Source organism: Vipera ursinii (assembly GCF_947247035.1).
Source record: "Vipera ursinii genome assembly, chromosome: W".
In the NCBI taxonomy this organism is placed as follows: domain Eukaryota; kingdom Metazoa; phylum Chordata; class Lepidosauria; order Squamata; family Viperidae; genus Vipera; species Vipera ursinii.
The window spans coordinates 34,413,632-34,441,501 of record NC_139522.1 but is presented as its reverse complement, the minus strand read 5'-3'; the positions used below and the strand labels follow the sequence as shown (position 1 = coordinate 34,441,501).

The window sequence follows — 27,870 nt, the reverse complement described above, 5'->3', positions numbered from 1 at the left end:
AGCAAAACAAGACACGGACCATGAAACAGGAGCTATTCAAACGGTTGCCTTCAGCAAACCAGCCCTCCCACGCATTCCCCTTTTAAACAGTTCAGGGCGTGGCTTCTCTCTGCCTCCTTCTGAGGTACCCCATTGCCTTCCTGTTTACTCCTGATTGACTGCCTCCTGCGTCGGGCGTCCTTGAACAGGGCCAGCTGTGGGTCTTCATCCACGCTGTCAGGCTCACACAACTGGGTCTGCGTCGTAACCAGATGGGAGGGGCCTGGCTGAGGGCTCTCATCAGCAAGCTCTCCAACACCCTCAGCAACCTCTCCAACACCCCCCTCCTCCTCCTCTGAATCGTCCGACCCAACTGCCGAACCCACAGGCTGACCCTGAATCAGAACAGATACCCAGTTGTTTATCTCCACCCCGAGCCAACCCAGTGATGCCCTTGACGTGATGTCCCGGTGCCTGGAGGCGGTGCGGGTCTGGATGGGAAGGAACAGGCTCAGGCTGAACCCCTCCAAGACCGAATGGCTGTGGATACCGGCATCTCGTATTGTCCAACATGTTCCATCCCTTTTGATGGGGGGAGAGCTATTGCCCCCCTCATAAAGGGCCCGCAACTTGGGTGTCCTCCTGGATTCACGGCTTAACCTGGAAGATCATCTAACCGCCGTGACCAGGGGGGCCTTTGCACAGGATCACCTGGTGCGCCAGTTGCGCTCCTTTTTGGACCGAGATGCCCTATGCACGGTCACCCACACCCTTGTCACTTCTTGCCTGGATTACTGCAATGCTCTCTACATGGGGCTGCCCTTGAAGTGCACCCGGAGGCTTCAGCTGGTGCGATATGTGGCCGCGCGGGTGCTTATGGGAGTATCTCGATACTCCCATGTTACACCTCTTCTGCGCGAGCTGCATTGGCTTCCGGTTGCCCTCCGGGTGCGATTCAAGGTGCTGGTAATTACCTTTAAAGCCCTACATGGCTTAGGCCCGGGGTACTTGCGAGACCACCTGTTGCCAATGTCAACCTCCCATCGCCCAGTTCGCTCCCACAGAGTCGGCCTCCTCAGGGTTCCGTTGGCCAGGCAATGCCGGCCGGCAACCCCCAGGGGGAGAGCCTTCTCTGTGGACGCACCGACCCTCTGGAATGAACTGCCTCCGGAGCTGTGGATGGCCCCTGATCTTCGATCCTTCCGCCGTGACCTGAAGACATGGTTGTTCCAACAAGCGGGCCTGGACTGACCATGGTTTTTAATTTGGTTTTTATTGTGTTAAATTGTCCCGTATTTCTTATATTCATTGTTTAATTCTTTTTTAATTTTTGTATTTTATGTCTCTTAATTTTTATTGTTGTGAGCCACCTGTATATATCTAAACCTTGAGTTATATCCCTTGCATATAATTTAGTATAAAATTCACTAAAAGCCTTTTTAATAAGATTTTGCTGAAACACCTCTTTACCCTTATATTCTATCTTATCTATGTTACGTGATTTTTGTTTTTTCCTTAACAAATAAGCTAACCATCTACCTGGCTTATTAGCATTATAAAAAGTATTATGTTTGACATATCGTAAATTGGTTGCCACCTGATCTGCCATCAGCATATCAAACTGCCCTCTTAGCAAATTAATTGCTTCTTTCAACCTTTTATTAGATGAATCCAAAATAAAAGCCTTCTCTTTCATCTTTATTTCCTCCTCTAATTCTTTACGCTTATATTCCAATCTATGTCTATATTTATTATTCAAATATATTAACACTCCTCTCATATAAGCTTTACTTGCATCCCAGACCATTTCAATGGGTGTACCCTTATGCATATTTATAACAAAAAAATCTTTCATTTGTTTTTTACATTCTTCCAAATTTTCTTCATATCTAAACAAGTTTTCATTTAACCTCCAAGATCTCCTATCTTCCTTCTCCTTGTCCAATTCCATCCATACTGGACTGTGGTCTGATAAGGTTCTTGGACATATCTTGATCTTCTTAACCCTAGAAAAAAATCATTAGTAGTTAATACAAAATCAATCCTACAAAAGGATTGATCTCTATCAGAAAAAAAGTAAAATCTCTTTCATCCATGTTTCGTTCTCTCCAAACATCTCTCAGTTCCAAATCGTCTGTCATGTCAAAAAAGGATTTAGGCAATTTAGCGTGATTTGGTGTACTTTTAAAAGGTCCTTTTTTATCTTTTTGTGTATCCAGCACTCCATTCCAGTCTCCCATTAAAATACATGATTTATAATCCCATTGAATTATTTTGTTATGTAAAAGTTTATAAAATTCTCCTTGTTGTTGGTTAGGTACATATAGTCCAATTAAAAGTATTTTCTTTCCTTCTATTAAGAGTTCAATTATAACATATCTTCCTCGTTTATCTGCTTCAATTAGATTGGCTGTCAGATTCTTCTTCACATAAATAACTACACCATTTTTCTTTTCTGGAGCAGATGCAATAAACTGTATACCCAATCTAGAGTTTATCAAATATTTTTGATCAGCTACACGAATATGCGTTTCCTGCAAGCATATAATATCATTTTTAAATTGTTTCAGGTACTGAAATATTTTCTTTCTCTTTTGCGATGAATTTAAACCATTAACATTCCATGTCAGGAACTTTGTCGCCATCTTTTGCGACTTGAAGCTTTCGGAGCATATCTTGCAGATTCACAAACATCTGCTTCTTTGGTCTCGCTCCTCCCACTGCTTCTGTATTAGTAGATTCTTGAGTTGTAATTGTAGAATATTGTTTCTGTTGTTATTGTTGTTGCTCCTTGCATCTAGTCGCAGCTCTTGTCACTCTTTGAGCCCTTGGATCTTCTAATGGGACCAAGGGCTGCACAATTTCCAGTTTGCTGTACTTCTTTTGAAATCAGTGAGGTGATTTCTTCATCTCGCTGTGTACCTTCCAATTGTGTCTGTCGCACTTCTTTTTCCTCTCTCCTTTTAATTTCTGGGGATGGCGGTGAGCCTGCCTTCAGTATATTGCAATAAAAGTCTCGGGCCTTAAGAACTGTATTAAGACGATACCTTGTGCCAACATAATTCACCAATATCCCGGTTGGTATCTCCCATCTAAACTGAATCTGTTGTTTTTTTAATTCATCTGCCAGAAAAACAAATATCCTTCTTCTTAAATTTTTTGGTGGAATTTCTTTCAGAATTAAAACCTCTTGATCAGCCACTTTAAATCTGTTGTTATAAAAAGCTTGAATAATTGCATTTCTGATTGTTCTCTTTGTAAAATAAACAACCACATCCCTTGGCAATTTTCTTTGCCTAGCAATCCAAGAGTTGACGCGAAATATTTTATCTATTTCCAATATAACATCTTCAACTCGCCAACCCAAAATAGGCGCCACAGCTTTTGCCACTATTTCCTCCAAATTTTCTTGTGGATGTTCTTTCAGACCTCTGATCCTCAAAGCAAACTCCATGTCCGTATATTGTATCATCACCATCTCATCATTGATTTTTTCCATTTTATTCTCAGCTTCACTGACTTTGGCTTCCAATATCAAATTATTTTGATTAACCTCTTCCACATGATCATCCAGATTCTCAATACAGACTGTCAGTCCTTGAAGTGCCAGCAAAATATCCTCTCGTATTTCTTTATTTTTCTCATTAATAAGCTCTGCCACTTGCTCAGATATTTGCTCAGATTGGAGTTTTAAAGCATCTTGTAAATCTTTCAGTGTTAATGTGGGTGCAGATGCTGCAGGGGGTGGCATCAGTAATTGAAGACCAGATTGTTGAACTGGTGAAGCCCCCGCACTTTTAGATGGTTTGGAAGCTATTTTAACACCCAATTAACTTTCGTTTCTCACTTTCACTTTTCCACACTAATTGCAACTTTGTTACTTCACTGTCAAATAGCCAAGTCTCTTAAATCATCTTTGAACCAACTTCAAATGTTTTAAACAAAGTCTTTTACAACTTTTAAAAATCCACTTTCTTTCTTCCCCCTTGCTTTTATTTTATTTTCCTTGTTCTTTTGTACTTCACGCTTTCTCTCAGAAGTTATTCCGGCGCCATCTTCCTCCCCTTCTTTTAAGTTAAACTGGAGTTAAAGATCATATACTTGCTGTTTCTGTATTCTCCTGCTCAGCTCTGCCTGCGTCCAAGTAATCCAAAATACAATGTTGAAAGCAGGGATGGTTGCAGCGTCCTGTTCTGTTTCAAAGCCTTGAAACAGAAGAGTCCAGAGTCCGGAGTTAATTCAGGCTCCGAGGGAGCTCTCACCCTTCAACCCCCAGATTGAGTTCTGGGGGTCTAGGGGAGCTCTACCTCTTGCCTGAATACTCACCCCCCCCTCTACTCCCGAAGGGGGGATTCCCAAACCGCGAAACAGCTGATCATCACTGTTTTCGCAGTTTAAACGGAACAGCGGGGCTGACGGTCAGAAATGACCGCCATCGACGGAGCCTTGCCACCTGGAAGCCCTATGCACAGCTCTCTTGAGGTCCCACCACAGCATTTCAATCAGGTTGAGGTCTGGGCTTCAACTGGGCCATTGCAACACCTTTTTTCCAGTCATTCTGTTGAAGATTTGTTGGTGTGCTTGGGATCATTGTCCTGTTGCATGACCCAATGTCAGCCAAGCTTTAGCTGTTGGACAGATGGCCTCACATTTGACTCTAGAATACTTTGCTATACAGAAGAGTTCGTGGTCGACTCAATGACTGCAAGATGCCCAGGTCCTGTGGCTGCAAAACAAACCCAAATCACCATCCCTCCACCGTGCTTGACAGTTGGTGTGTTTGTGCCGATATAATGTGTTTGGTTTTTGCCAAGCATGGCACTGTGCATTATGGCCAAACATCTTCACTTTGGTCTTGTCTGTCCAAAGGACAGTGTTCCAGAAGTCTTGTGACTTGTTCAGATGCAACTTTGCAAACCTAAGCCGCACTGGCATGTTCTTTTTAGAGAAAAGAGTCTTTCCTGGTAACCCTTCCAAACAAACCATACTTGTACTTTCTGTTCTGAACCAGCCCTCTTCTGGCCTTGAGTAAGGCAAACCCCTATTCAGAAAGAAGAGACTGGAGAGCGTCCAAGGCTAAAAGGCATCTGCCAAGATTTAATTACGCAGTTAACAAAAACACTAGAGCTTGTCTTCTCAAGCGGAAAAGTTGCTTTCAGCAACCAGCCCCTCCCCAAACACTCCTTTTATAGAGAGCTCAGGGCGTGGTCTCCCTGTGCCTCCTCCCGAGGAGTCCCACAGCCTTTCTTTGTTTGTTCCTGCTCGACTGCCTCCTGCGTTGGGCGTCCTTGAACAGGGCCAGCTGTGGGTCATCTTCCTCCGCACTCTCGGGCTCACGCAGCTGAGGTCCCCGGCTGAGGGCTCTGCAAAGCCTCCGAACCATCATCAGCCGGTTCGTTTCCCTCCTCCCCCTCGTCTGAGTCATCCGATACATCGGAGCCGACTGTCGGACCCACAGGCTGGCCCTGAGTCACAACACTATCCCGCACCGCAGGGCCCTTCCCCCGGGTCTGCCGATCCGGATGCGGTCGGGATGGGAACTGTTCGTGAAAAGCAGTCACCAACGCAGGGGCATGAACGGCGGTCGCGTCTTCCCATGTGAAGTCCTCCGGCCCGTACCCTTTCCACTCGATCAGGTACTGGAAGCGACCTTTCAGCCAGCGGGAATCCCTGATGCTGGCGACCTCGTACTCGGGGGTGCTGTCGCCATCACGAGGTCCTGATGGGGGAGGTTCCGCTTGGCGAAGTGGACAAGCCGGTTGTTCGGGGACCAACAAGGACCGATGGAAGACGGGGTGCACGCGCAGGGAACGTGGCAGAGTTAAACGATAGGCGACCGGGTTGATGACGGCCTCGACTGGGAACGGTCCAAGGTAACGGTGGTCAAGCTTCCTCGCCGGCCGAGTGGATGGTAGGTTCCTGGTGGACAGCCAGACCCGATCCCCCACCGATAATGGAGGCGTATCCCTTCTCGACCGATCGGCGAACCTCTTGTAGTCGGCCTTGGCCTTCTCCAGCTGCCGTCGCACCAACCGATGGATCGCCTGTAATTCCGCCATGAATTCGTTCGCTGCCGGCTCCGGTGAGTCCACGGGAGAAAGGGGGAAAAACCTGGGGTGATAACCCACGTTGGCCAAGAACGGTGTCATCTGCGTGGAGGTGTGCTGCGAGTTGTTAAAGGCAAACTCGGCTATGGCCAAATAGTCCACCCAATTGTCCTGCTGCAGGTTAACATAGCAGCGCAGATACTGCTCTAAGATGCCGATGACCTTCTCGGTACCCCCGTCGGTCTGAGGATGATGCGCGGACGAGAGGCAAACCTTAATGTCCAACGCCCGCATCAACTCCTGCCAGAAGCGAGCTGTAAACTGGGCCCCCCTATCGGAGACGACCCTATCGGGAAGGCCGTGCAGCCGGAACACCTGTTGGATGAACATGCGACTAGTGGCGCGAGCTGACGGTAAGCCGCGACAGGGGATGAATTGCGCCATCTTGGTCAACATGTCCACCACCACACTGTCGTGAAGCCGGAGGATGGGGGTAGATCCGTCAGAAAGTCCATGGACACAGCCCCCCAGGGTCTCTTGGGCGTTGGCAAAGGCTGCAGTAAACCAGGCGGGGCCCCTGTCGCTGACTTGGCCTGCCTGCATGGGACGCAGGAGGTGACATAAGACTGGACATCGTGTCGGACTCGGGGCCACCAGAAGGTACGGGAGACCAGGTTCAGAGTCTTGAACAGGCCAAAATGCCCCGCAGCCGGGTTATCATGACATTGGCTGAGGACGAGTCCCCTGAGTGGCCCTCCTGGAACATAGAGCCGGTCACGATAATACAGGAGTCCATCCGTGACCGACCAAGGCGAATCTGGCCCCACCTCTTCCTTCCGCTGAGCCACCCACGCCTCCTGCTGCTGCGCCTCCCGGATCCGAGCCCGTATATCCACCGGCTCCCGCACCGCAGCAAAAGACTCGACGGGGATCACTGTCCTGGGCGGAAGCTTGTCTTCCACTCGGGTGTACTCGGGCTTCCTGGACAGAGCATCCGCTCTCTGGTTGTGCCCGCTTGGTATGTACCGCACCCGGAAGTCAAACCTCGCAAAGAAGAGGGACCACCGGATCTGGCGTTGGTTCAAATTCCGAGCGGTCTGCAGGCTTTCCAGATTCTTGTGGTCCGTCCGGACCTCGATTTGATGCCGCGCCCCCTCCAGATGATGCCTCCAAGCCTCGAACGCCGCCTTGATGGCCAGCAGCTCCTTCTCCCAGATGGTATAGTTGCGCTCCGAGGGTTTCAATTTCCGAGAGTGATACGCGCAAGGGAAAAGGGTACCGTTGGGCGTCGCTGCCTGGAGTAACACGGCCCCAATGGCAATGTCGGAGGCGTCCGCCTCCACGACAAACGGCCGTTGCGGGTCAGGATGCTTCAAGATGGGCTCCTTCATGAAGGCGTCCTTCAAAGCTTGGAACGCCTGTTGTTCGGGGGCGTTCCACTGGAACCGAGTCTTCTTCTGCAGGAGCCGGGTAAGGGGGGCTGTCAAGGCAGCAAAGCCAGGAATGAATGTTCGATAGTAGTTGGCAAATCCAAGAAGTCGCTGAACATCCTTCACGCGACGTGGGGGTTGCCAACTCTGCAACGAATCAACTTTACTCGGTTCCATGGCGATGCCCTCAGGAGAAATGCGGTGACCCAAGAAATCGATGGTCACCTGGTAAAACTGGCACTTCTCCAACTTGGCAAACAGCCGATGTTTCCGGAGGCGCTGCAAGACCTGACGGAGATGCTGATGATGCGCTTCACGCGACGGGGAGTAAATCAGGATGTCGTCCAGGTAAATCACAACAAACTGGTCCAACAGATCTCGAAAGATGTCGTTCATAAAATGCTGAAACACAGCGGGGGCGTTGGTCAGGCCAAACGGCATCACCGTGTACTCGAAATGTCCATAGCGAGTACCAAACGCCGTCTTCCACTCATCACCCGGCCGAACCCTGACGAGGTTGTAAGCTCCACGCAGGTCCAGTTTCGTGAAGTTCTTAGCCTCCCGGAGTCGGTCCAAGAGCTCGGGGATGAGGGGCAGCGGGTAGCGGTTACGCACCGTGATGGCGTTGAGTTTCCGGTAGTCACAGCAGAGCCGTAACTCGCCCGACTTCTTTTTGACGAAGAGCACGGGCGCAGACACTGGCGAGGACGAGGGCCGGATGAAACCACGAGCCAAATTCTTTGTCAGGAAGTCCCGCAATGCAGCCAACTCGGGCTCCGACATGGAATACAAACGCCCCACTGGGAGAGGCGCATCAGGAACTAGATCAATGGAACAGTCATAGGGCCTGTGCGGGGGTAATTGGTCCGCCTCTGACTCGCTGAACACATCAGCAAAGTCGGACAGTTCGGGAGGCAAAGAAACTCCTGAGGAGCCCTCCACCTGGCTGGCACAGATATGACGGGTGTGGTCCACGCACTGCAAACTTGGGAAGGTGACCAAGTTCTGAGACCAATAGATCTGTGGATCATGCGCCCGGAGCCACGCCAGTCCCAGGACCACGGGGAAGTGCAGATCCGAAGTGATGTAGAACTGAATGGCCTCCACATGGGAACTGATAGCCATACTCACTGGTTGCGTGGCGGCCGTAATAGGCCCGGACAGGAGCACTCGACCATCAATAGTCTCCACTAGCATGGGCGGATCCACCGGACACTGAGGAACAGCCCATTTGGCCACGAAGGCCGAGTCCATAAAGTTAGTGGTAGCCCCAGAGTCAATTAGGGCATGGACCGGAATCCCCTCTGGCTTGCCAGGAAGGATCAGTCGTGCCTCCAAAATCAAATGCCGTGGAGGTTCACAGGCACCATCGGAATGGCGTCGCTCGGCGTGGTCGTGGTGGGTCGACCGATCTATCACACCGACTAGATCGGGCTCGGGCCGTTTCCCGACAGCAAAGCAGGGGACTTTCTCGGGGCCGGTTTGGTCACTGATGCCCGCTGACGCTTCTTTGGACAAGAAGCAGCCAAATGTCCAGGGTCCCCACAGTAAAAACACAACCCCTCCGATCGTCGTCTGTCCATTTCCGTCACCGATAGACGGGACCTGGCGGCACCCAGCTCCATTGGCTCCTCCCTCTGGACTGGGGGCTCACGCACAACAGGGGCGGCAGGGGTCTGTGGGGTGGCACGGCGACTCTTTCGCTGCTGCAGCCGGGCATCGATCCGCAGACAAAGATGGATCAGCCCATTCAGATCTGAGGGAATGTCCACGCGGGCCAGCTCATCCAACATCTCCTCTGACAAGCCATCCTGAAAGGCATCCACGAGCGCAGCCTCATTCCAGGCGGAATCCTGGCTAAGCAGCCGGAAATCGCTGATATAGGCCTGTAGAGGGCGCTGACCCTGCCTCAAAGCTTTCAGGCGTCGGGTGGCAGTCTGCGCCTTAATCGGGTCCTCGTACATGAGGCGCATATGGTCACAAAACCCCCCAAAGTTATCCAACAAAGGGCTAGGCTGTGCCAACAGAGGTGTGCCCCAACGAGCTGCATCTCCCGACAGAAGGCTCAACACGAATCCCACCTTATCTCGGTCAGTGGGGAAATCAACTGCTCTCACGCTGATAAAAAGCTGGCATTGTCCCAGGAAGGCAGGAAACAGTTCTGGTTTACCAGCAAATTTATCCAGCATAGCTATCTGACATTTCCTCCTGGGTGGGGGTGCAGCATGTACCTGAGCTTGCAGTTGTGCCACCTGAGCTGCCAGCAAAGTGAGTTGCTGGGTGAGCTGGGCATTCTCGGCAAGAAGCTGCTCCATCGTAGTAATAAGGGGTGGGTGGCTGAAAGCAAACTGTTCTGAACCAGCCCTCTTCTGGCCTTGAGTAAGGCAAACCCCTATTCAGAAAGAAGAGACTGGAGAGCGTCCAAGGCTAAAAGGCATCTGCCAAGATTTAATTACGCAGTTAACAAAAACACTAGAGCTTGTCTTCTCAAGCGGAAAAGTTGCTTTCAGCAACCAGCCCCTCCCCAAACACTCCTTTTATAGAGAGCTCAGGGCGTGGTCTCCCTGTGCCTCCTCCCGAGGAGTCCCACAGCCTTTCTTTGTTTGTTCCTGCTCGACTGCCTCCTGCGTCGGGCGTCCTTGAACAGGGCCAGCTGTGGGTCATCTTCCTCCGCACTCTCGGGCTCACGCAGCTGAGAAGAGGTCCCCGGCTGAGGGCTCTGCAAAGCCTCCGAACCATCATCAGCCGGTTCGTTTCCCTCCTCCCCCTCGTCTGAGTCATCCGATACATCGGAGCCGACTGTCGGACCCACAGGCTGGCCCTGAGTCACAACACTTTCATGGACTTCCAACATTTAACATAACTGAGGTCTGTAGAGTCTGAGATTGCAAAAAGTCTCTTGGACTTTTTGCAATTTCTCTGAGCATTGCATGGTCTGACCTCGGGGTGAACTTGCTGGGACATCCAGTCCTGGGAAGATTGGCAACTGTCTTGTTTTCCTCTTGTGAATAATCTTCCTCACTGTAGAACACAGGTGTCAGACTCACATCACATGACATGTCATGACATATCATGAATCTTTTTGCATTGCCCATAATGGGGTGGGTGCAGCTTTGGTATGATGAAACCAGCCCACAGGCCGGCAATTTGACACCCCTGGTGTAGAATGATGGACTTTAAATTGTTTGGAAATAGCCTTATAACCCTTCCCAGATTGATGGGCAGCAACAATTACTTCTCTAACATCACTGCTGATGCCTTTCCTCTTTGGCATAGTATTAGCACACACCTCAATGCTGGAGGCCAGCAAACGTCTAAAACTTCGGCTTTTAAAGAGGTAGTCACACTTGCTGATGATCAGTTTGATCATGGTCTCTTGATTAGCAGCACCTGGCTGATACTTAGCCTCTTCATACCTATGGAAGCAGTAAGGGCGTACTTATTTTTTCACACAAGGCTTCTCCATTTTGGCTTTCTTTTTGTAAAATAAATGATGGCATGGTGTAATATGTCATGTGTTGTTCATCTGAGGTTATATTTATCTACATTTAAGAACTGCTAAAGACCAGATGATTTTTACTATGTCCTAATATGTAAAAAGGGACGCGGTGGCTCAGTGGGTTAGGACGCTGAGCTTGTCGATCAGAAGGTCAGCAGTTTGGCGGATCGAATCCCGAGTGCCGCGTAACAGAGTGAGCGCCTGTTACCAGCTTTTGCCAACCTAGCAGTTTGAAAGCACGTAAAAATGCAAGTAGAAAAATAGGGACCACTACGGTGGGAAGGTAACAGCGTTCCATGCGCCTTTGGCATCTAGTTATGCCGGCCACATGACCACGGAGACATCCTCGGACAAGCGCTGGCTCTTCGGCTTTGAAACGCAGATAAGCACTGGCCCCTAGAGTTGGAAACGACTAGCATGCATGTGCGGGGGAACCTTTACCTTTTAATATGTAAAAACATAGAACTCAAAGAGGGTGTACTTTCTTTTTCACATGACTGTATTTTTAAAATAGCTCCTTGTCTCTAGCTACCTCATACATTTTATACTTTTATAAAGGGTTCCGTGAGCCATATCAACTGCATCATGGTATTTCCAGAAGGGGCAGAATTTGCTTTTAAGACTGAGTTTTTGTATCTTAAAATGGGTACCTTAAGGTTATCTTTGGCTTAGTGAACCTATTTTGCTTTATATTTCCTTCCCAAATTGCTACCCCCTCTCCCAGTTGCTGTTAAGGGCTGAGAGGTAGCAAGTGAGACTTCCTGGAAGTGTTTGTTGCCAAGTGCAGCTGATAAGGAATGCAGGAAAATTCCTTATGGTAAGGCTTTTTAGATGTTTTTTGGGGGTTGCAGTTTTAAATGTTATCTCTGTTCATTTCCCCATTAATTTTACTTAAGACTATTTTGTCTGAAGGGGACGTGGTGGCTCAGTGGGTTAGGATGCTGAGCTTGTTGATCAGAAGGTCGGCAGTTTGGCGGGTCGAATCCCGAGTGCCACGTAACAGAGTGAGCGCCTGTTACTCGTCCCAGCTTCTGCCAACCTAGCAGTTCGAAAGCATGTAAAAATGCAAGTAGAAAAATAGGGACCACTACGGTGGGAAGGTAACAGCGTTCTGTGCGCCTTTGGCGTCTAGTCATGCCGGCCACATGACCACGGAGACATCCTCGGACAAGCACTGGCTCTTCGGCTTTGAAACGGAGATGAGCACCGGCACCTAGAGTCGGAAACGACTAGCATGCATGTGCGGGGGAACCTTTACCTTTACCTTATTTTGTCTGAAAGTTTAATTTAGGAAGAATAGCATGATCTTTTACTCTAAATACCATCTGACCCTTAACAAAAATCAACATGAATAATGTTCCTGGATCCAGCTGATCTCCTGATCACACCCAAGGCTTCCTGTCATGTGTGAGCAGAATTAAGACTCCAATACATATCTCACATTTCTCAACCTCAGCAGCTTTGGGATGTGCAGACTTCAACTCCCACCATGCTGGCTGGGGATTTCTGGGAGTTAAAAAACACTGACAGTCTATGCAGAGGCTTTTACAAGAGCTGGTTCTTCAGCTATCCTGGCCTCTGTGGCTTTTTAAATAAAGGAGCAACTATGCTCAGACACCAAATGGCAGCCAGAACAGTGTGATCAATAAAGTCCTTGCCAGCAAGCCATCTGGCCAAACCTATTAATGAGTTTCAAAACACTCTTCAAAGATAGGCATGGCTAGCATTTGGCTTCTTTTCTCTCAAAAGGCTGTTTTACAAACATGCTGCTCTCAGGAGTCCTCCAACATTTCACACAGGGTTTTGCCAGGCATATCCTAAAATGCCAAGGATTAACAGCCATTGTCCTAGGCTCATATTGTACTTTGCACTACATTTTAATTGAAGAAAGCAGCAGACCTCAATTTTGTAACATGCCCTGGGGAGATACTTTCATGAAAATACAGGATGCTCTTAAAAACTCACCAGATAATAAACATCTCCTATACCAGATGAACACTTGTAAGTTACACAGCAAGTGCAAAACAGTCATACAGTAAATCTTATTTCTATACAATTTTGAAATACATAATTGTTCTTTTGGCATTGGCAGGCCATCTGCTAATCTTTCTGAAACTTGTAGAAAATAAAACTGAAATATTGGCTAATTTTTAAAATAAAAGGAGAATGGAGTTAATATTTACTTTTGGTGGCAATATGGAGAGTATAAAATTTGAATTACAGGCTTTTAAAGATTACTAATTCAGGATAAGTTACAGTTAGGTTTAACCAATGAATTCACTTACTCCACTAAACTGCAACATTGCACAGATGTGGCAAACTATACTCCTGCATATAAAGATGAAATTTATACAAAGGAACATGCCCCAATCATGAAAGACCTGTGCAAGCGTAATTCCAAATCAGACCTTCATTAAACAATGACTTGCGTTGCACAAGTGGCCAACCCAAACATGTCTATTTGCAGCACCACAGTCACTGACAATCTTGCAATGTCTATAAGTACTGTGTGGTTATGCACCACACAATACAAACAAGAAGAAAACCATTGAAAGCAGCTGTTATTTGCCCATCAGTCAGTAGGAAAACTATTCTCCCCTGAAAGAAAAATATGCAGAAAAAGACAGCTGAATAACTCAAAAGGCATATTATTAGTCAATAAAACAACACACTATATTTTCTTTACTGGTTGGTATAACTTGTGTCCAGCCCCAACAGGATTGCTAGATCAAATGTCTACTTCCTCCTCCTCCTCCTCCTCTCTATTTATGATGGTGATTGTACAAGCAGCTACCATGCTGCAAAAGCAATGTTGGAACAATATTTTTTCTTATGTCCCTACAGTTAAAACAAACCACCAGTGTCTTATCAGGTGTAGTCTATATCCAGCACTCATCAGGAAGGAAAGTGTTTATTTCAGGAGGAACAGGAAGGAAGAAAGAATCCAAGTTTATTGAAGTGTGTTTTAAAAAGGTATTTGTGCTTCTGTTTCAAATCAGAACTCTTACACTATTATCAGGATGCTTCTGTTTCACTTAAATTCAGTTTTTCTTGCTTAGTCACTGGGGCATTTCTTCCCACCTTTTGTAATAAATTAGATTCTAGAAGACTACAATGCAAATAGGAAAGAACTGTCAAATATTTTTAGAAACAGTGCAAAAAAAAAGCCAAGGTGTGTACAGCTTACACCATCAATAAAAACATCCCAAAATGCATATAAAACAATTTGAGGAAAACCTTTTTTGCTATCACACTGAGCAAGTTTGCTATCAAGTGTAGAATATGATCCTATGGAACTGAACCAGGATGTAACCTTCTAGGACACGGGTGTCAAACTTGACGTGACCTTTTTGCCTTTGCAGAGCTGGGGTGAGCGTGACCTGCACGTGACGCATCCGGCCCACGGGCTGGCAGTTTTACACCCCTGTTCTAGGACAACAGAAGCTATGTTTTTTGAAGTCTAGTTAAAGATGAATGAATTCATCATGATGCTCGCATATTGAACTGACCCTGTAATAACACAGCATACTGATTCTTACTATAAAATGTTCTTAGAAAAATCAAAGTTGAAAGATAATTATCAGCAAGGACATTAGCCTCTCCAGTCTAGACTACAGAGACTGTTCTACTTCAAGAAAAGTAATCTGTTCCACAGTAAGTAGATTTATCTGGCAAAGTGGTCAAAATTTACTGTATGGAATGTATTAGCAAAGTACAATACATGCAGGGTTTTTAAAAAAAAACACTTGAGAATGAGCAGCAAAACTGAGTTTTCATATCAAGCTTGAGTGAATGATGGATGATAATCTTGGAAATAAATGGAGAACTGCACAGATATCTGCACTGGGTCACCTTGTCTCTGTACACACCTTAACAGGAACCAGTCAAGGGGTTCTTATATCACTCTTGCTTGACCTTGCTATGGACAACCTTGAGTTTATGTCATACCGATTTCATCTATGTTACAGATTTATTAGTCACTTCAAGTAGTTTCTGTCTGTGCTGAGGCATTTAAAATGTCAGAACTTAGTATTTAAGTGGGTTCCTAGAGTACTAAGGTGGAACCAGCACGGGAAGCTCAAATTAGTTAATAACCAGTTGGGTCCACCACTTGGCTCACGTTGACTTCTGTCGGTAGTGAAGTGTCAAATCACCCCCACTTTTCCATATGAAATGCTTGACAGTTCGAAGGTCCATATTTGGATCCAAAACCTGTCATATAAAATAATTTAGATTTAGGGACTAATATACTCCAGCTGATGAAGTGCATGCCTTGTTCTTAACTTTGTTGGAAGCCTGTAACTTTCTCTTCCAAGAGCTAATGCAAGCTTGAGAAACACACTCAAAATAAGTAACACAGTTTTAGCTTGTGCACTAAAAGCATAAATCTGAAACTTGTCTCCAGATCAGTTATAGCAGATAGCTGGACTTGTTCCCTTCACAGTGAGATCTCTTTGTGAAGAAAACTGCAGTTTTCATTGCCTGCTTGTTGCTCAAGGAAATTTTGCCCTATACAGAAGAATTTCTCCTTTTCCATGGATTCTAGAAAAAATAAAGTTTCCAGAAAAGATACCAGACAATGCATTCCAAGTTATATCCACCCACTTAAAAGGTTGAGGTAGTCTACTGTGCAACAGGAGATGAGAAGTCAGGCCATCAAATGTAGAGCTTCTCAACCTTGGCCATTTAAAGATGTATGGATTTCAACTTACACAATTCTCCAGCCAGCATTTTAAAATGGCTAAGGTTTAGAAATATTGATTTAATGCAATATGTTTTCATCCTTTGGGGCAGGGGAGAACCCTTTGGGACCACCTGTTGAGTTAGTGTTCAAACTTTCTGAAGTGAGGGCCACACAGGATGGATTTTGTAGTATTGTTGTACTTGCTAACTTATTTTGTATTTTAATTTGACTTATTTTTCTCTCTTTTTAAATGATGTTAATGGTTTATCAAACCACTGCAGACTGGAATGCAGAATGGATTGATTGATAGCTTCTAATATTCCTAAACTGAAAGGATAAAAACTTTTTGTTCCCCAGGTCAGGATAGGATAGGACTGTGTTTGCTTTAATAGGGTGTCTGGAGTTTGTCTTCTGGTACAAGAAAGCTTGTTAGCACTAATTGATACCTGGTTTGTCTCTCCATGAACTCCAAACAACCTTATGACTTTTTTTCCTCATTAACAACTTATATTTTACACCCCTGCTCTTGTCAGACCTCATTTAAATGGACACACATGTAACATGTCTGACTACATGTAACTGATTTCTTATCCAAAGGTGAGGTTACTTTTGTCCTGTCCAATCAACCTTTCTCTTGTAATTTTCTTTGATGTCTTAACTATAAAAAGTAATGTTAGATGCATCTCGAGGTTCCCTCTTTGAATGAGAGGAATCCTTTTTAATCAGAATGTTCTGAATAAATCGTAATAAAATTATCTTCCTGACTCAGTTTTATTGGAAAATATGCATCCTGAGGCATGAGCCTTGAAGCCATATTTTGGCCCTCAGAAGTGTTACAAGATAATTTACAAAACTCAAGACCACCCAGCTTGTCTTTTTTTTTTGTACAATGTTTGGAACATTTAGACCAATGTCCACTTGACGTTGTATAGACTTTAACTCTCAGAATGCTTAGAATGCTGGCTGGCGAATTCTAAGAGTTAAAGTACATATATCTTCAAGTGGCCAAGGTTGGGAAACACCGATTTATACTTTCCCTAGTGCCACCCCACCCTTTCTCTTTCTGTAAGGAGCTCAAAATTGCATACCTGGTCTTGACACAAGAGTTCAATCTTCTCCTCTGCTAGAACTGTGATATCTTCCTCTTTTTCATGTTCCCCAGCTTTTTCATTATTGGAAGAGCTTGTCATCTGAGACTCATTGTCCAGGTTTATTATTTTTTCGTAGACATGCTCCATCACCTTCCTAACTTGCAACATATCACTGGCTGAGAGCCGATCCCTAGAGACAAAGCAGATTCGGTATTGAGGTTTGGGACTGAGCTGAACAGAATCAAACTTACTTTTCCATGCTCTTGTAATCACTTTGATTCTCTGCTCAATGCTTACTTCTTTAATGTTTTTGCTCCTGAAGAGGAATGAGGTTGGAGGTAGAAAGGAATTTTGTTAAATTTTGGCATATTTTTCTGTAAAATTAAAAAAGAAGTAGAAATCATTCCATGTTCTTTTAATCTTATATGAAGTACACTCTTGTAGTTCATACATAATGGGATTCAGAACATACCTGATACATCCAGAACATATAGGTAGTCCTCGACTTGCAACTAGTTGCTTAGCACTCATTTAAAGTTACAACAGACTTACTTTGGGGCTACTTATAACCCAGATTTGAAGTTCCAATGGTTGCCTCCTCCCAGTTATGGCACTTCCAAACTGGAACTTCTGGTTTTCAGCAAAACTGCACCTGTAACTAACCATTAGTTCACTTAACAACCATGGTTTTGCTTAATGACCACAGAGATTAGCTTAACAACCACCGCAATAAAGGTTGTAAAATCGGGTTGGTCATGTGGCTGACCCATTTTATGACAGTCACAACTTATAACCATTATGGGCAGGCTCTATTATAGTCATAAGTCGAGGATTACCTGTATCAGAACATATCTGATACAGTTTATAACCTGTATTTAGCTTGCAACTAAATTATAACCAGTTTAGGCACAAGAACTGAGACTGGACTATCTTGATCTCCAATTTCCTCTTCTGGTCTCAATATCTTTCTCAAATTCCAGGCACATCAAATATTCTCCCAAGATTTTCAAGCATCTCTCTCAGGTGGGCATGAGAAAACGTTATTAGGAAAATTCTTGAATATGTTATATAGTGTATTACCAAACAAGCTTTTTGGGATGTCCAAAGTCATTGATTAAGCAAAACAACATTCTGAAGAATTCCAGAACCGTCCATGCTGTTCCAGGACGGTTTCCAGAAGCAAATCCTTCAAAGATGGCTTGGAGTATTAATTTCCAGAAACTACTGAATTGTCCTGCAGGAGGTTAAGATAGTACAGAAAGAAATTCTCCAGAATGTTCTGCTCCAAGACTGATCAAATTTGCAACTCCCTACTAGATATTAAGTAACTCTAAGACATATATTTAAAATTGTATCCATAGTGTGATCATTAGAAACCATGGTTCATTTTGAGGTCTCGTCACAGAATCAAAGGAAATTAAATCCCATTAAAATAATCAGGTGTGAGATATTTTAAGTTTCAGAAATTTTTGAAACTTAATCTTTGATGTGATTATCTCAAGATCCATTTATAACAGAGGGAAGCAATTTAATACTCTTCAGTTATTTTAGTCCCAGGGAGAATCGCTAATAGCAAGGCATTGTGGGAAATATAGTCCCAAAGAGGCTGGAGATCAGAATATTTATCCCTGTTTCATTATAATGGCATCTGGCAATTAATGTCCTCAGCAATCAACATTTTCATGAAGAAAATAAAGTTATTCTAGACTCGCTTTCTCAGCACACTTACATCCACAGTGATGTCAATTACCCATTGTGGCACAGTTTCGTTAAGGAGCATGGTTTCAGTTTCACCACCAGAATCCCGGCACAGCAACCTGTATGGAAGAGATTGGAAATGTGCTGTTAGGTACACTGAAGGACCAAGGGGGGAAAACCTCTCAAAAATGTATATATGAGGAAATACAACAGAAAATGTCAATAAAATTTTAATGACAGAAAACATCATCTGTTCTTATCTGTTACGGTACCTCCAAAGGTATAAAGACTTATGTGCTGTGGTAGGCTGTGCAACCTGGGTCTACAGTGCCAATATATATGGAAGACATGCTGTTGGAGAAGGATGACATTTCAATGTATTTAGGTCAATGCATTCAGAGTACTTAATATACATGGTGGTTAAAATACAATACAGGCAGTCCTCACCTTACAACTGTAAATTATCATAAGTCGTTGCAGTTGCTAAACAGGTCACCATGTGACTGTGCCTGATTTTAGGACCTTTTTTGTGGTGGTTGTTAGCCAATCCATTTTATCCAATGGGCATTTTTTAATGGAAACTGGAAGTAAATGCCAGAAACTGGCAAAAAAGCCAAAAATCGTGGTTATGTGACCACAAGAAGCTGCAAATGGCCATAAACATGAGCTGGTTGCAAAGAACCCAAAATACAGTCTGCAAGTAGCTGTAGGAGCTGTGCTTCAGAGTAACTGGTGAGCCATTTAGCTGGGGGGCTGGGCTGCAATCACTTTGTTGTTGAAAAAGCAGCCATTTGGGAATTTATTTTTCAAATGGTGAATAAGTCATACCTTTCATTTTTTAATCACTTTATGGATTATCTTTATTAGTTAAAAGAGGTTTTTTAGCCACAACCTGTTACTTCTTGAAGTAACAGGCTGTGCCATTTTTGAAACTCCTTTATTGTTAAATGACAAGGAAGAGGGCTGCTGGAGGCTAGGTAAAATAAGGAAGTGTGGAGTATCTTTGATGGTGAAATATAAGGACAGAAAGTTGTAGCTCTATTTTATTACTTTTAAGTAATCTGTAGCTTTAGATTGTTTAGTTGTGAGTGGCTGAAACTTTCTGATTTTTATGAATTCTCATTTATAAAAAATCTACTTTGACCACAAGAGAGCTATGAAGATGGAGTCCAATGGATTTTGTCTTTTTGCAAGAGCTGCTTGAGAAATATTTAAAACTCTTCACTTTATAGATCAATTATGTTCTAAAGTTGTTATGAAAACTACTCAAGTAATTGGAAGATGAGTAATCAGAGATGCAATTATGTGTAGAAAGTTGCCAAACCATTGAGGCAATTCCATAAGTATCTGACAATGCAAAGGAATTAAATGCAATTTTGGAATATAAATCTGACTCGGATCTTTATTATTGTGACTGTTTAAATCAGGGCTCTTCAAACTTAGCCCTTTTATGACAGCATGCCTGGCTGAGGAATTCTGGGAGTTGAAGTCCACAAGTCATAAAAGGGCCAAGTTTGAAGGTCCCTGGTTTAAATACAAGCCTCCCAGAGAAATTGAAAGAAAAGTTCCAAGTAAATTTGCAAGTCTTAAAGAGGACAGGTTTGGGACTTTTTCTTGAGACTTTTTTGAGAAAAACAACTTGATATTTATTTGATAGATATTCCAGAAAAGAAATAGATTTTATTCTATGAGGATAAATTGGAGGGAATGACTTAAATTCAATGAGATAATTGGAGTTAGATTTTTTTATTGATCTATGTAATTGAAAGTTTTAAAGTAGTTTTGTTTATAAAGTGGGTTTGAAAATGTTTTTTTCCCTTTATATATAATGCTTAAGTAATTTTTAAAGCTCATAAAATATTATTGAAAGTGAATTTTAAAGTATGTGAAAAGGAAGTTAAAAAATGCTGTACTAGATCTTATTGGTTTTATAAACGTTTTTAAAGAAAAGTTTAGTCTTTTAAAATGGATGTAAAAGTGTTTTTCCATTAAAGGTTAAAGAATCTGAAAAAATATAATTTTGTTAATATAAATGATAATATATAAAGATTAATAAGTGCAAACAGAAATATACATTATTTCCCACAGCAAGTAAAAAACATAGATGGTTAAATTGATTGCTTTATCCAAAGAAGAGAATATATCTAATTTTGTTTCTATTTGAAAATCACTTCTGGATTTTGTGCTTGTGATTGAAAAAAAATGAAACTTTGATTTTGGTTTTGCTGATTAGATAGGTTTGTTCTTACAGAAATGGCTAGTATATACTACTGTGTAAAAGTAAAAAGTTGAGGCTGTAATATTAACTTCTACTGTGCTAAAAAGAGTCGGAAGTCAATGCCTTTTTCCCCCCCTTCTACCCCACATTTTCTCTTCATCCCTTTTTCCTTCCCCTAGTTTCACATTATTTTTATTTTCCTTTGTATTTTATATTTGAATAAACTAATAAAAATTTGGGAAAGCAAGCAAAGCGCCCAAAATACGATCACATGACGTGTGTGTGTGTGTGTGTGTGTGTGTGTGTGTGTGTGTACCCAGCCATGAAAACTTTAAAAGTGGGTCATAAGCCCTTTGGGGTGATCGGTTATAATTTTTGGGTGATCTGTTGCAAGGACTGCCTGTATAGGTCACTAGGTTGTTCTCTCTCATCCCAACCAACCTCACACAATTATTGTGGGTAGAGGTGAGAGGTGGATGGAAGAAAGAGTATTCTATATGCTGCCTTCAGCTCCTGGAGCAAAGGTGGGATATAAGTCCGTGTGTGTGTGTGTGTGTGTGTGTGTGTGTGTGTGTGTGTACACACATATAAGATAGATAGATAGATAGATAGATAGATAGATAGATAGATAGATAGATAGATAGATAGATAGATAGAAAATTTCTAAGGCTTGCATAGGGCCACTTGACAGAGGTGAGGGTTGAATCAAACACTGGCCAGTGCATAGGTCACCTTGCCACATGACTATATTGTCTACAAAAGATTGACTTTCTTCAGTAGCTTTCTTCAGTGGCTTGTTGAAAAAGCTGCTCCAACACAACCACCCACTTTCATGCTTCTTTGCCAGAATTTCAGTACCTAAACAAAGTGCGTCCTCCAGCTTCCCCCAAAATAACTGGTGTGTGTGGTGGCACTTGGAAGTACCCATTTCCTTTTTGTAGTCTGTTCTCCTGTTCACCATTCACTGTTACCAGATGGGTAAATAAAAAGACGTGTTATTAAGACCATACAATAATTGAATTCAAGACAAAAGTGTGAATTGTTATTACAATGAAATCTAATTTTAACAATCCCAACCTGACTCTAATTTCAGTGAATTTTTAAGCTAATCTAAATCACCCCCTTCCTCACATCTGGATGGGGATCATAGTGGTCAGGACAGCCTATGCTGAGAACAGTTAACTCCAATGGGTACCAATGATTTTTTTTCTACTATTTGCAGTGCAACAAAAACAAACTTTTCTTCAGGGACATGACAGGGTAGGAAAGATTAAACTGCCTAGCCCTAGATCAGTGTTTTCTAAAGTGTGGTCCTAGAATCCCTGGGGGTCCCCCAAGACTTTCTCGGGGTGTGCAAAATCAAAATCATCTGCCAGAATGTTGTTGTTCAGTCGCTAAGACGTGTCCAACTCTTCATGACCCCATGGACCACAGCACACTAGGCCTCCCTGTCCTCCACTGTCTGCTGGCGTCCGCCCAAACTCATGCCCACTGCGCTGATGACACTATCTAACCATCTCATCCTCTGCTGTTTCCTTCTCCTTTTGCCTTCCATCTTTCCCAAAATCAGGGTTTTTTCCAGTACATCCTCTCTTCTCATTTGGTGGCCAAAATATTTGAGCGTCAGCTTCAGTATCTGTCCTTCCAAAGAACGGTCAGGTTTGATTTCCTTTAGGATTGACTGAGGGACTCTCAAGAGTCTTCTCCAACAGTACAGTTCGAAAACAATTTGCCAGATACTGAAGGTATTTGCAAAAATGTAAAACAATGTCAATCTTCTCATTTTTTGTTAAAAAAGTGTAGGGTTTTTCATGAAAAATATTTTATTTATGTTAATATATAATAGATTTAATATTGTTATTTTTACATGATTTAATCTGGGGGAATGTAGGGGCTGCTTCCCAGAGAGAAAAGAGGCAGCAGATCTTAGAAAGTCTGATAGGCAGGAAGATGGCTAAGACATCCCTCCCTAGCAGCTCACACCGTATATCTATAGTTATGCAGATAGTTGCTGGAGTCTGGCAAGATTGATATCAAGCTCCACAAACCAAGAATGACATGTGGAATTATTTCTGAGTAGCTTATTGTTTGCCTAAAGACAGAAATCTTGTCAGACTTAAGCAACTATTTGCATAACTATAAATACACCCTGTGAACTACTAGGGAGGGGCCATCTTAGCCCTCTTCCTGCCTACAGGACATTTCAAACTCCTCTGCCTTTTTACTCTCTGGGAAGCAGCCCCTCCCTCTTGGGACTCCACAAACTACATTCACCACATTTAATAAGTAAATATTACATGAATGTATCAATTCTATACAAACAAACGCTCTTTTGGGGTCCTCCATAATTTTTAAAAGTGGGAAGGAGTCCTGAGAGTAAAAAAATTAAAAAAAACTGCCCTAGATGCTGCTCTTCTACAGGGATTTAAATAAAAAACCAAAAGCCAGTCCAAGTGGTAAGTTTAACCTTCTAACTATCTCATGAAATTAGGAAGAACAGGGATGATCCACATTTTTTTTTTAATAATACATCAATGCTTTCTGTAAATGTAGGGTTTGCCAAATGCCAACTCAAGATAGTTCCTTGGGGGACTTCCGGTGGCTGCGCGGCGCCGGAGACAGCCTTCCCGGGCTGCCCGCGGCTCAGCTGTGTGTTTTTTCGCCCGAAACAGCGCCGATCAGCTGTTCGGGCGAATTTGAAGCCCCCTCCTCGGGAGAAGAGGAGGGGGTGAGGCCCCAGGTAGGGGTCGAGTTCTCCGGGGCCGCCTGAGCTTGGAGCTTGGGCGGCTGAAGGATTGAACTCCCCCGAAGCCTGGGTTGCTCCCAGCTGGCCAGCGTCTCTGCTCCGGACTTCTTGGAGCAGAGCCAGGCGTCTGCGAACCATCCCTGCCTGAAGAAAGGACTATGGATTAAAGGAGCAGGCAGAGCGGTACAAGAGGAAAAGGTGAAGAGGATTATTTTATTATACTCTCAAGCTTGCTGGACTTTTTAAACTTTAAGTGAAAGTGCGTCATAATTGAGGAGTAAAAGATGGCGGCTAAACCTCCTCCTAAAACTCTTCGGAGTGGTGGATCTTCTCCGGTGCAACAATCATCACTACAGGCGTTGCACCCTCCTGATGTGCTGACACCGAAGGATTTACGAGATGCTTTGGATAAACATGCCCAGGTACTTTTGGAATCAATCAATCAATCAATTGCTGATAAATTTGCACAGATGGAGGAGAAATTGGAGAAACTGGAGGAGAGAATGGAAGAGAGGATGGAACAGAAGTTCAGCGTGATGAAGGTAGACATTTTGTCTTCAGTGCATAAAGTGGCGGAATGTGTGGAAGATTTAGATGAAAAAATGGATGATTTGGCTCAAAGGAATGCAATATTAGAAGTAAAAGTACGGGAGAATGAAAATGCAAGAGACAAAATGGAAAGGGAGTTAAGCCTTGCTCAATATTACCAGATGCAGTTTGCTGTTAGAATCAGAGGTTTAAAAGAGAATATTAAGGAAGATTTAAAGCAGCTGATTTCTGAGGCTCTCGAAGTGGTATTGAACCAGCTAGCATCTGAAATAAGAGCAGCTATGGATAAAGTGTTCCGGGTGAATTCATGGATTGCCAGACAGAGAAAGTTGCCTAGAGATGTGGTGGTTTACTTTGCAAAAAGAGAAATTAGAGATCAAGTTATACAAGCTGCCTATGACGCTAAAGTTGTGATTGCTGAACAAGAAGTCTTGGTTTTAAAAGAAATCCCTCCAAAGATTTTAAGGAGAAGGAAGGACTTTACATTTCTCGTGCATGAGCTTAAGCAAAGAGATATAAGGTTCAGATGGGAGATTCCAGATGGGCTGATGGTGATGCATGAAGGTAAAAGGTATCGGCTGACTACTGTGAAGCAAGCGCGTGATTTCTACAATAATGTCTTAAAAGCAACCCCATTAACACTTCTGGAAGCTGCAAAGGGATCTGGAGAAGGAGAACATCAAGAGGATGAAACAGAGGAAAATGGTGCTGGAGGAGATCAAGCTACAATTTCCTTGGATGATCCTAGAGAGCAAAGAGTAACGCGTGCTGCTTTAAAACGAGCAAAGAAAATAAAAGAACAAGACCAGCAAAAGTCCTCAGAATCTTCACAACGTACTTATAGCCAAGCAGTGGGAGGAGCACGGCCTAAAGAAGATAGTCCTATTAAAGCTGTGGTCCAAGAGCTTTGGGAGGATATGCATGGCAACTAAATTTTTAACCTGGAATGTTAATGGACTAAATTCACCACAGAAGAGGAAGAAAGTTTTTCAATATTTAAAACAATTCAAGATAGATGTTATATGTCTGCAAGAAACGCATATTAGAGTTTTGGATCAAAAGTATTTATCGAACTCGAGGCTGGGTACGCAATTTGTTGCTTCTGCAGAGAACAAGAAAAATGGAGTGGTTGTTTATGTTAAAAGTGCCTTAACAGCAGACTTAATTGAAGCAGATAAGCATGGAAGATATGTTATGATTGAGCTGCTGTTAGAAGGTAAAAAGACGCTTTTAGTTGGATTATATGCACCTAACCAACAACAAGCTGACTTTTTTAGTTTACTTCACATAAAGCTTACCCAGTTGGATTATAAATCTTTTATTTTTATGGGGGACTGGAATGGTGTTTTGGATGTACAGTTGGATAAGGCTGGAGCTTTTAAGCGCATTCCAAGTCATGCTAGATTGCCTAAATCTTTTTTTGAAATGAAGGATGACCTGGAATTGCGAGATATTTGGCGTGAGAGACACTTGCAGGAGAAGGATTATACTTTTTATTCTGACAGACACCAATCTTTTTCGAGGATTGATTTTATTTTGTTGACTAATGATTTTTTTTTGAGGACTAAAAAGGTGAAGATTTGTGCAAGAACTATCTCTGATCACAGTCCAGTTTGGTTGGAGATTGATAAGGAGAAAAGAGATAGGCGCTCGTGGCGCGTAAATGAGAATTTGTTTAGAAATCAGAGAAATGTGGAGGAATGCAAACAGCGGATGAAGGATTTTTTTGAGATTAATATGAATAAGGGTACCTCTATGGATATGGTTTGGGATGCTAGCAAGGCCTATATGAGAGGGGTGTTGATATATATGAATAATAAACATAGACGTGCAGTGGAAACTAGAAGGAAAGAACTGGAGAATGAAATAAAGGAAAAAGAAAAGGCTTTGATTTTGAACCCAGAGGATGTGAAGACCAAGGAGGCTATTAGATTGCTAAGAGGACAATTTGATAAATTAATGGCTGATCAAGTGGCGACCAATCTGCGGTTTGCTAGGCATAATACTTTTTGCAACGCTAATAAACCAGGCAGATGGTTGGCTTATAGACTGAGGAAAAAACAAAGGGCCTCTAATATAGATAAGATTGAGTATAAAGGAAGGGTTGTGTTTCAACAGAATCTTATTAAGGATGCTTTTGTGGATTTTTATTTGAAATTATATGCTAAAGAGGAAATTAATGCAAAAGATATTGATATATATTTGGAGAATGCTAGCATCCCGGTTCTTACGCAAGTACAAAAAGAGGGGATTAATCAACTGATTACAGAAGAAGAAATTTTTACAGCAATTAAGGAATTGAAGGTGGATAAAGCACCAGGCACGGACGGCTTGACTGCGGCCTATTATAAAAATTTACAATTAGAGATGATAAAACCGTTAAAGGAGCTGTTCCAGACAATCCAGAGGGGGGGAAAGGTGCCACCGTCTTGGAGAACAGCTTTTATCTCTTTGATTCCGAAGGAAGACCAAGATGCTACTCAAGTTAAAAATTATAGACCGATATCGCTTTTAAATACAGATTATAAGATATTTGCTAAGGTTTTGGCTAATAGATTGATGAGGGTTCTGCAACAGGTGATTCATGGGGATCAAACGGGGTTTATTAGTGGTAGGCAAATGAAAAATAATGTGAGACATATAGTTGATGTGTTAGAGTTTTTGGAAAGGAACAACCAGATCTCTGCAGCGCTAATTTTTTTAGATGCTGAAAAGGCTTTTGATCAATTGAATTGGCAATTTTTGTTGAAAGTTTTAGATAAAATGGATTTTGGGGAAAAATTTTTACAACCGATTAGGGCATTATATCAAAAACAAACTGCCCGAATTATAGTTAATAATAGCCTGACAGAAGCATGTAATATTGAGAAGGGCACAAGGCAAGGGTGTCCGTTATCGCCCTTGTTATTTGTGTTAACATTAGAGATATTATTGGTTAAAATACGGAACTCGGAAAAAATTAAGGGGATACAAATTAGAGATCAGGATTATAGATTGAGAGCATTCGCAGATGATCTGGTTGTTACAGTGACCCAGCCAGAGAACTCTGTTGTGGACCTGATGGAGATAATAACACAATATGGGAAGGTTTCTGGATTTAAAGTTAATACACAGAAAACCAAAATTTTGGCCAGAAATATGACAGCTTCGCAAAAGGCTCTCTTAGAAGGATTAACTGGATTTGAGATTGTTAAAAGGGTTAAATATTTGGGGGTGATTTTATCACCCTCTAATACAAAGTTATATAAAAATAATTATGAAAAATTATGGGGGAAAATTCAAAAAGAATTGGAGAGTTGGGAAAAATTGCAATTGTCTTTGTTGGGACGGATTGCAGCAGTGAAAATGAATGTCCTGCCCAAATTTTTATTTTTATTTCAAATGATACCGATTCTTAAGAAAGATTCTAATTTGGAGGAATGGCAGCGTGGTATCAATAAATTTGTGTGGGCAGGGAAAAAGCCACGAGTTAAACTTAAGATTATGCAGGATACTCGTGAGAGAGGTGGCCTTAAATTGCCTAATTTTAAATTATATTATGAAGCTGCTGCATTAGTAGGAATAAGTGATTGGATTAATTTGACGCAACGGAGGTTATTAAATCTTGAGGGCCATGATTTGTTGTTTGGCTGGCATGCATATTTGTTGTATGATAAGAAGGTAGATAATGTGTTTAGGATGCATATTATAAGACAGGCATTGCTGAGAGTTTGGAAGAAGTATAGACATAAGTTAAGTTGCAAGATACCATTGTGGGCAATTCCAAAACACGCAATAGAAAATATACATGCTGGTTTCAAACATGATGTGACTACGTACAAGGAGATCCTAAGCTTGGAAAGAAATGTTTGGTGTTTGAAATCATATAGCCTCTTGCGAGAAGAGAAGGTTGTTCAAACTTGGTTTCAATATACTCAGTTACGGGCCAG

The 27,870-nt window shown here is 43.0% G+C and overlaps 1 protein-coding gene across 7 annotated transcripts in view; it reads right to left on the bottom strand.

Annotated features, from left to right (window-relative positions):
- Positions 1 to 907: 907 nt before the first annotated feature.
- LOC310648257 (WD repeat-containing protein 48-like) overlaps positions 908 to 27,870 on the bottom strand; it is a gene marked incomplete at its 5' end in the record, with an annotated part of 66,347 nt that continues 39,384 nt past the window's right edge. The window contains 6 exons of one of the 7 annotated variants that reach the window (XR_014494043.1): positions 908 to 1,985; positions 13,964 to 15,167; positions 16,728 to 16,920; positions 17,028 to 17,104; positions 18,460 to 18,547; positions 21,505 to 21,610. Coding sequence is in view for 4 of the 7 variants with exons in the window: in XM_083376003.1 (XP_083232129.1) it covers positions 13,452 to 13,553; positions 16,728 to 16,920; positions 17,028 to 17,104; positions 18,460 to 18,547; positions 21,505 to 21,610 (566 nt within the window). Of the gene's footprint in view, positions 1,986 to 12,229; positions 13,554 to 13,888; positions 15,168 to 16,727; positions 16,921 to 17,027; positions 17,389 to 18,459; positions 18,548 to 21,504; positions 21,611 to 27,870 lie in introns of those variants that run through there. The other 6 variants (XM_083376005.1, XM_083376003.1, XM_083376004.1 and 3 more) reach the window with 6 other exon arrangements.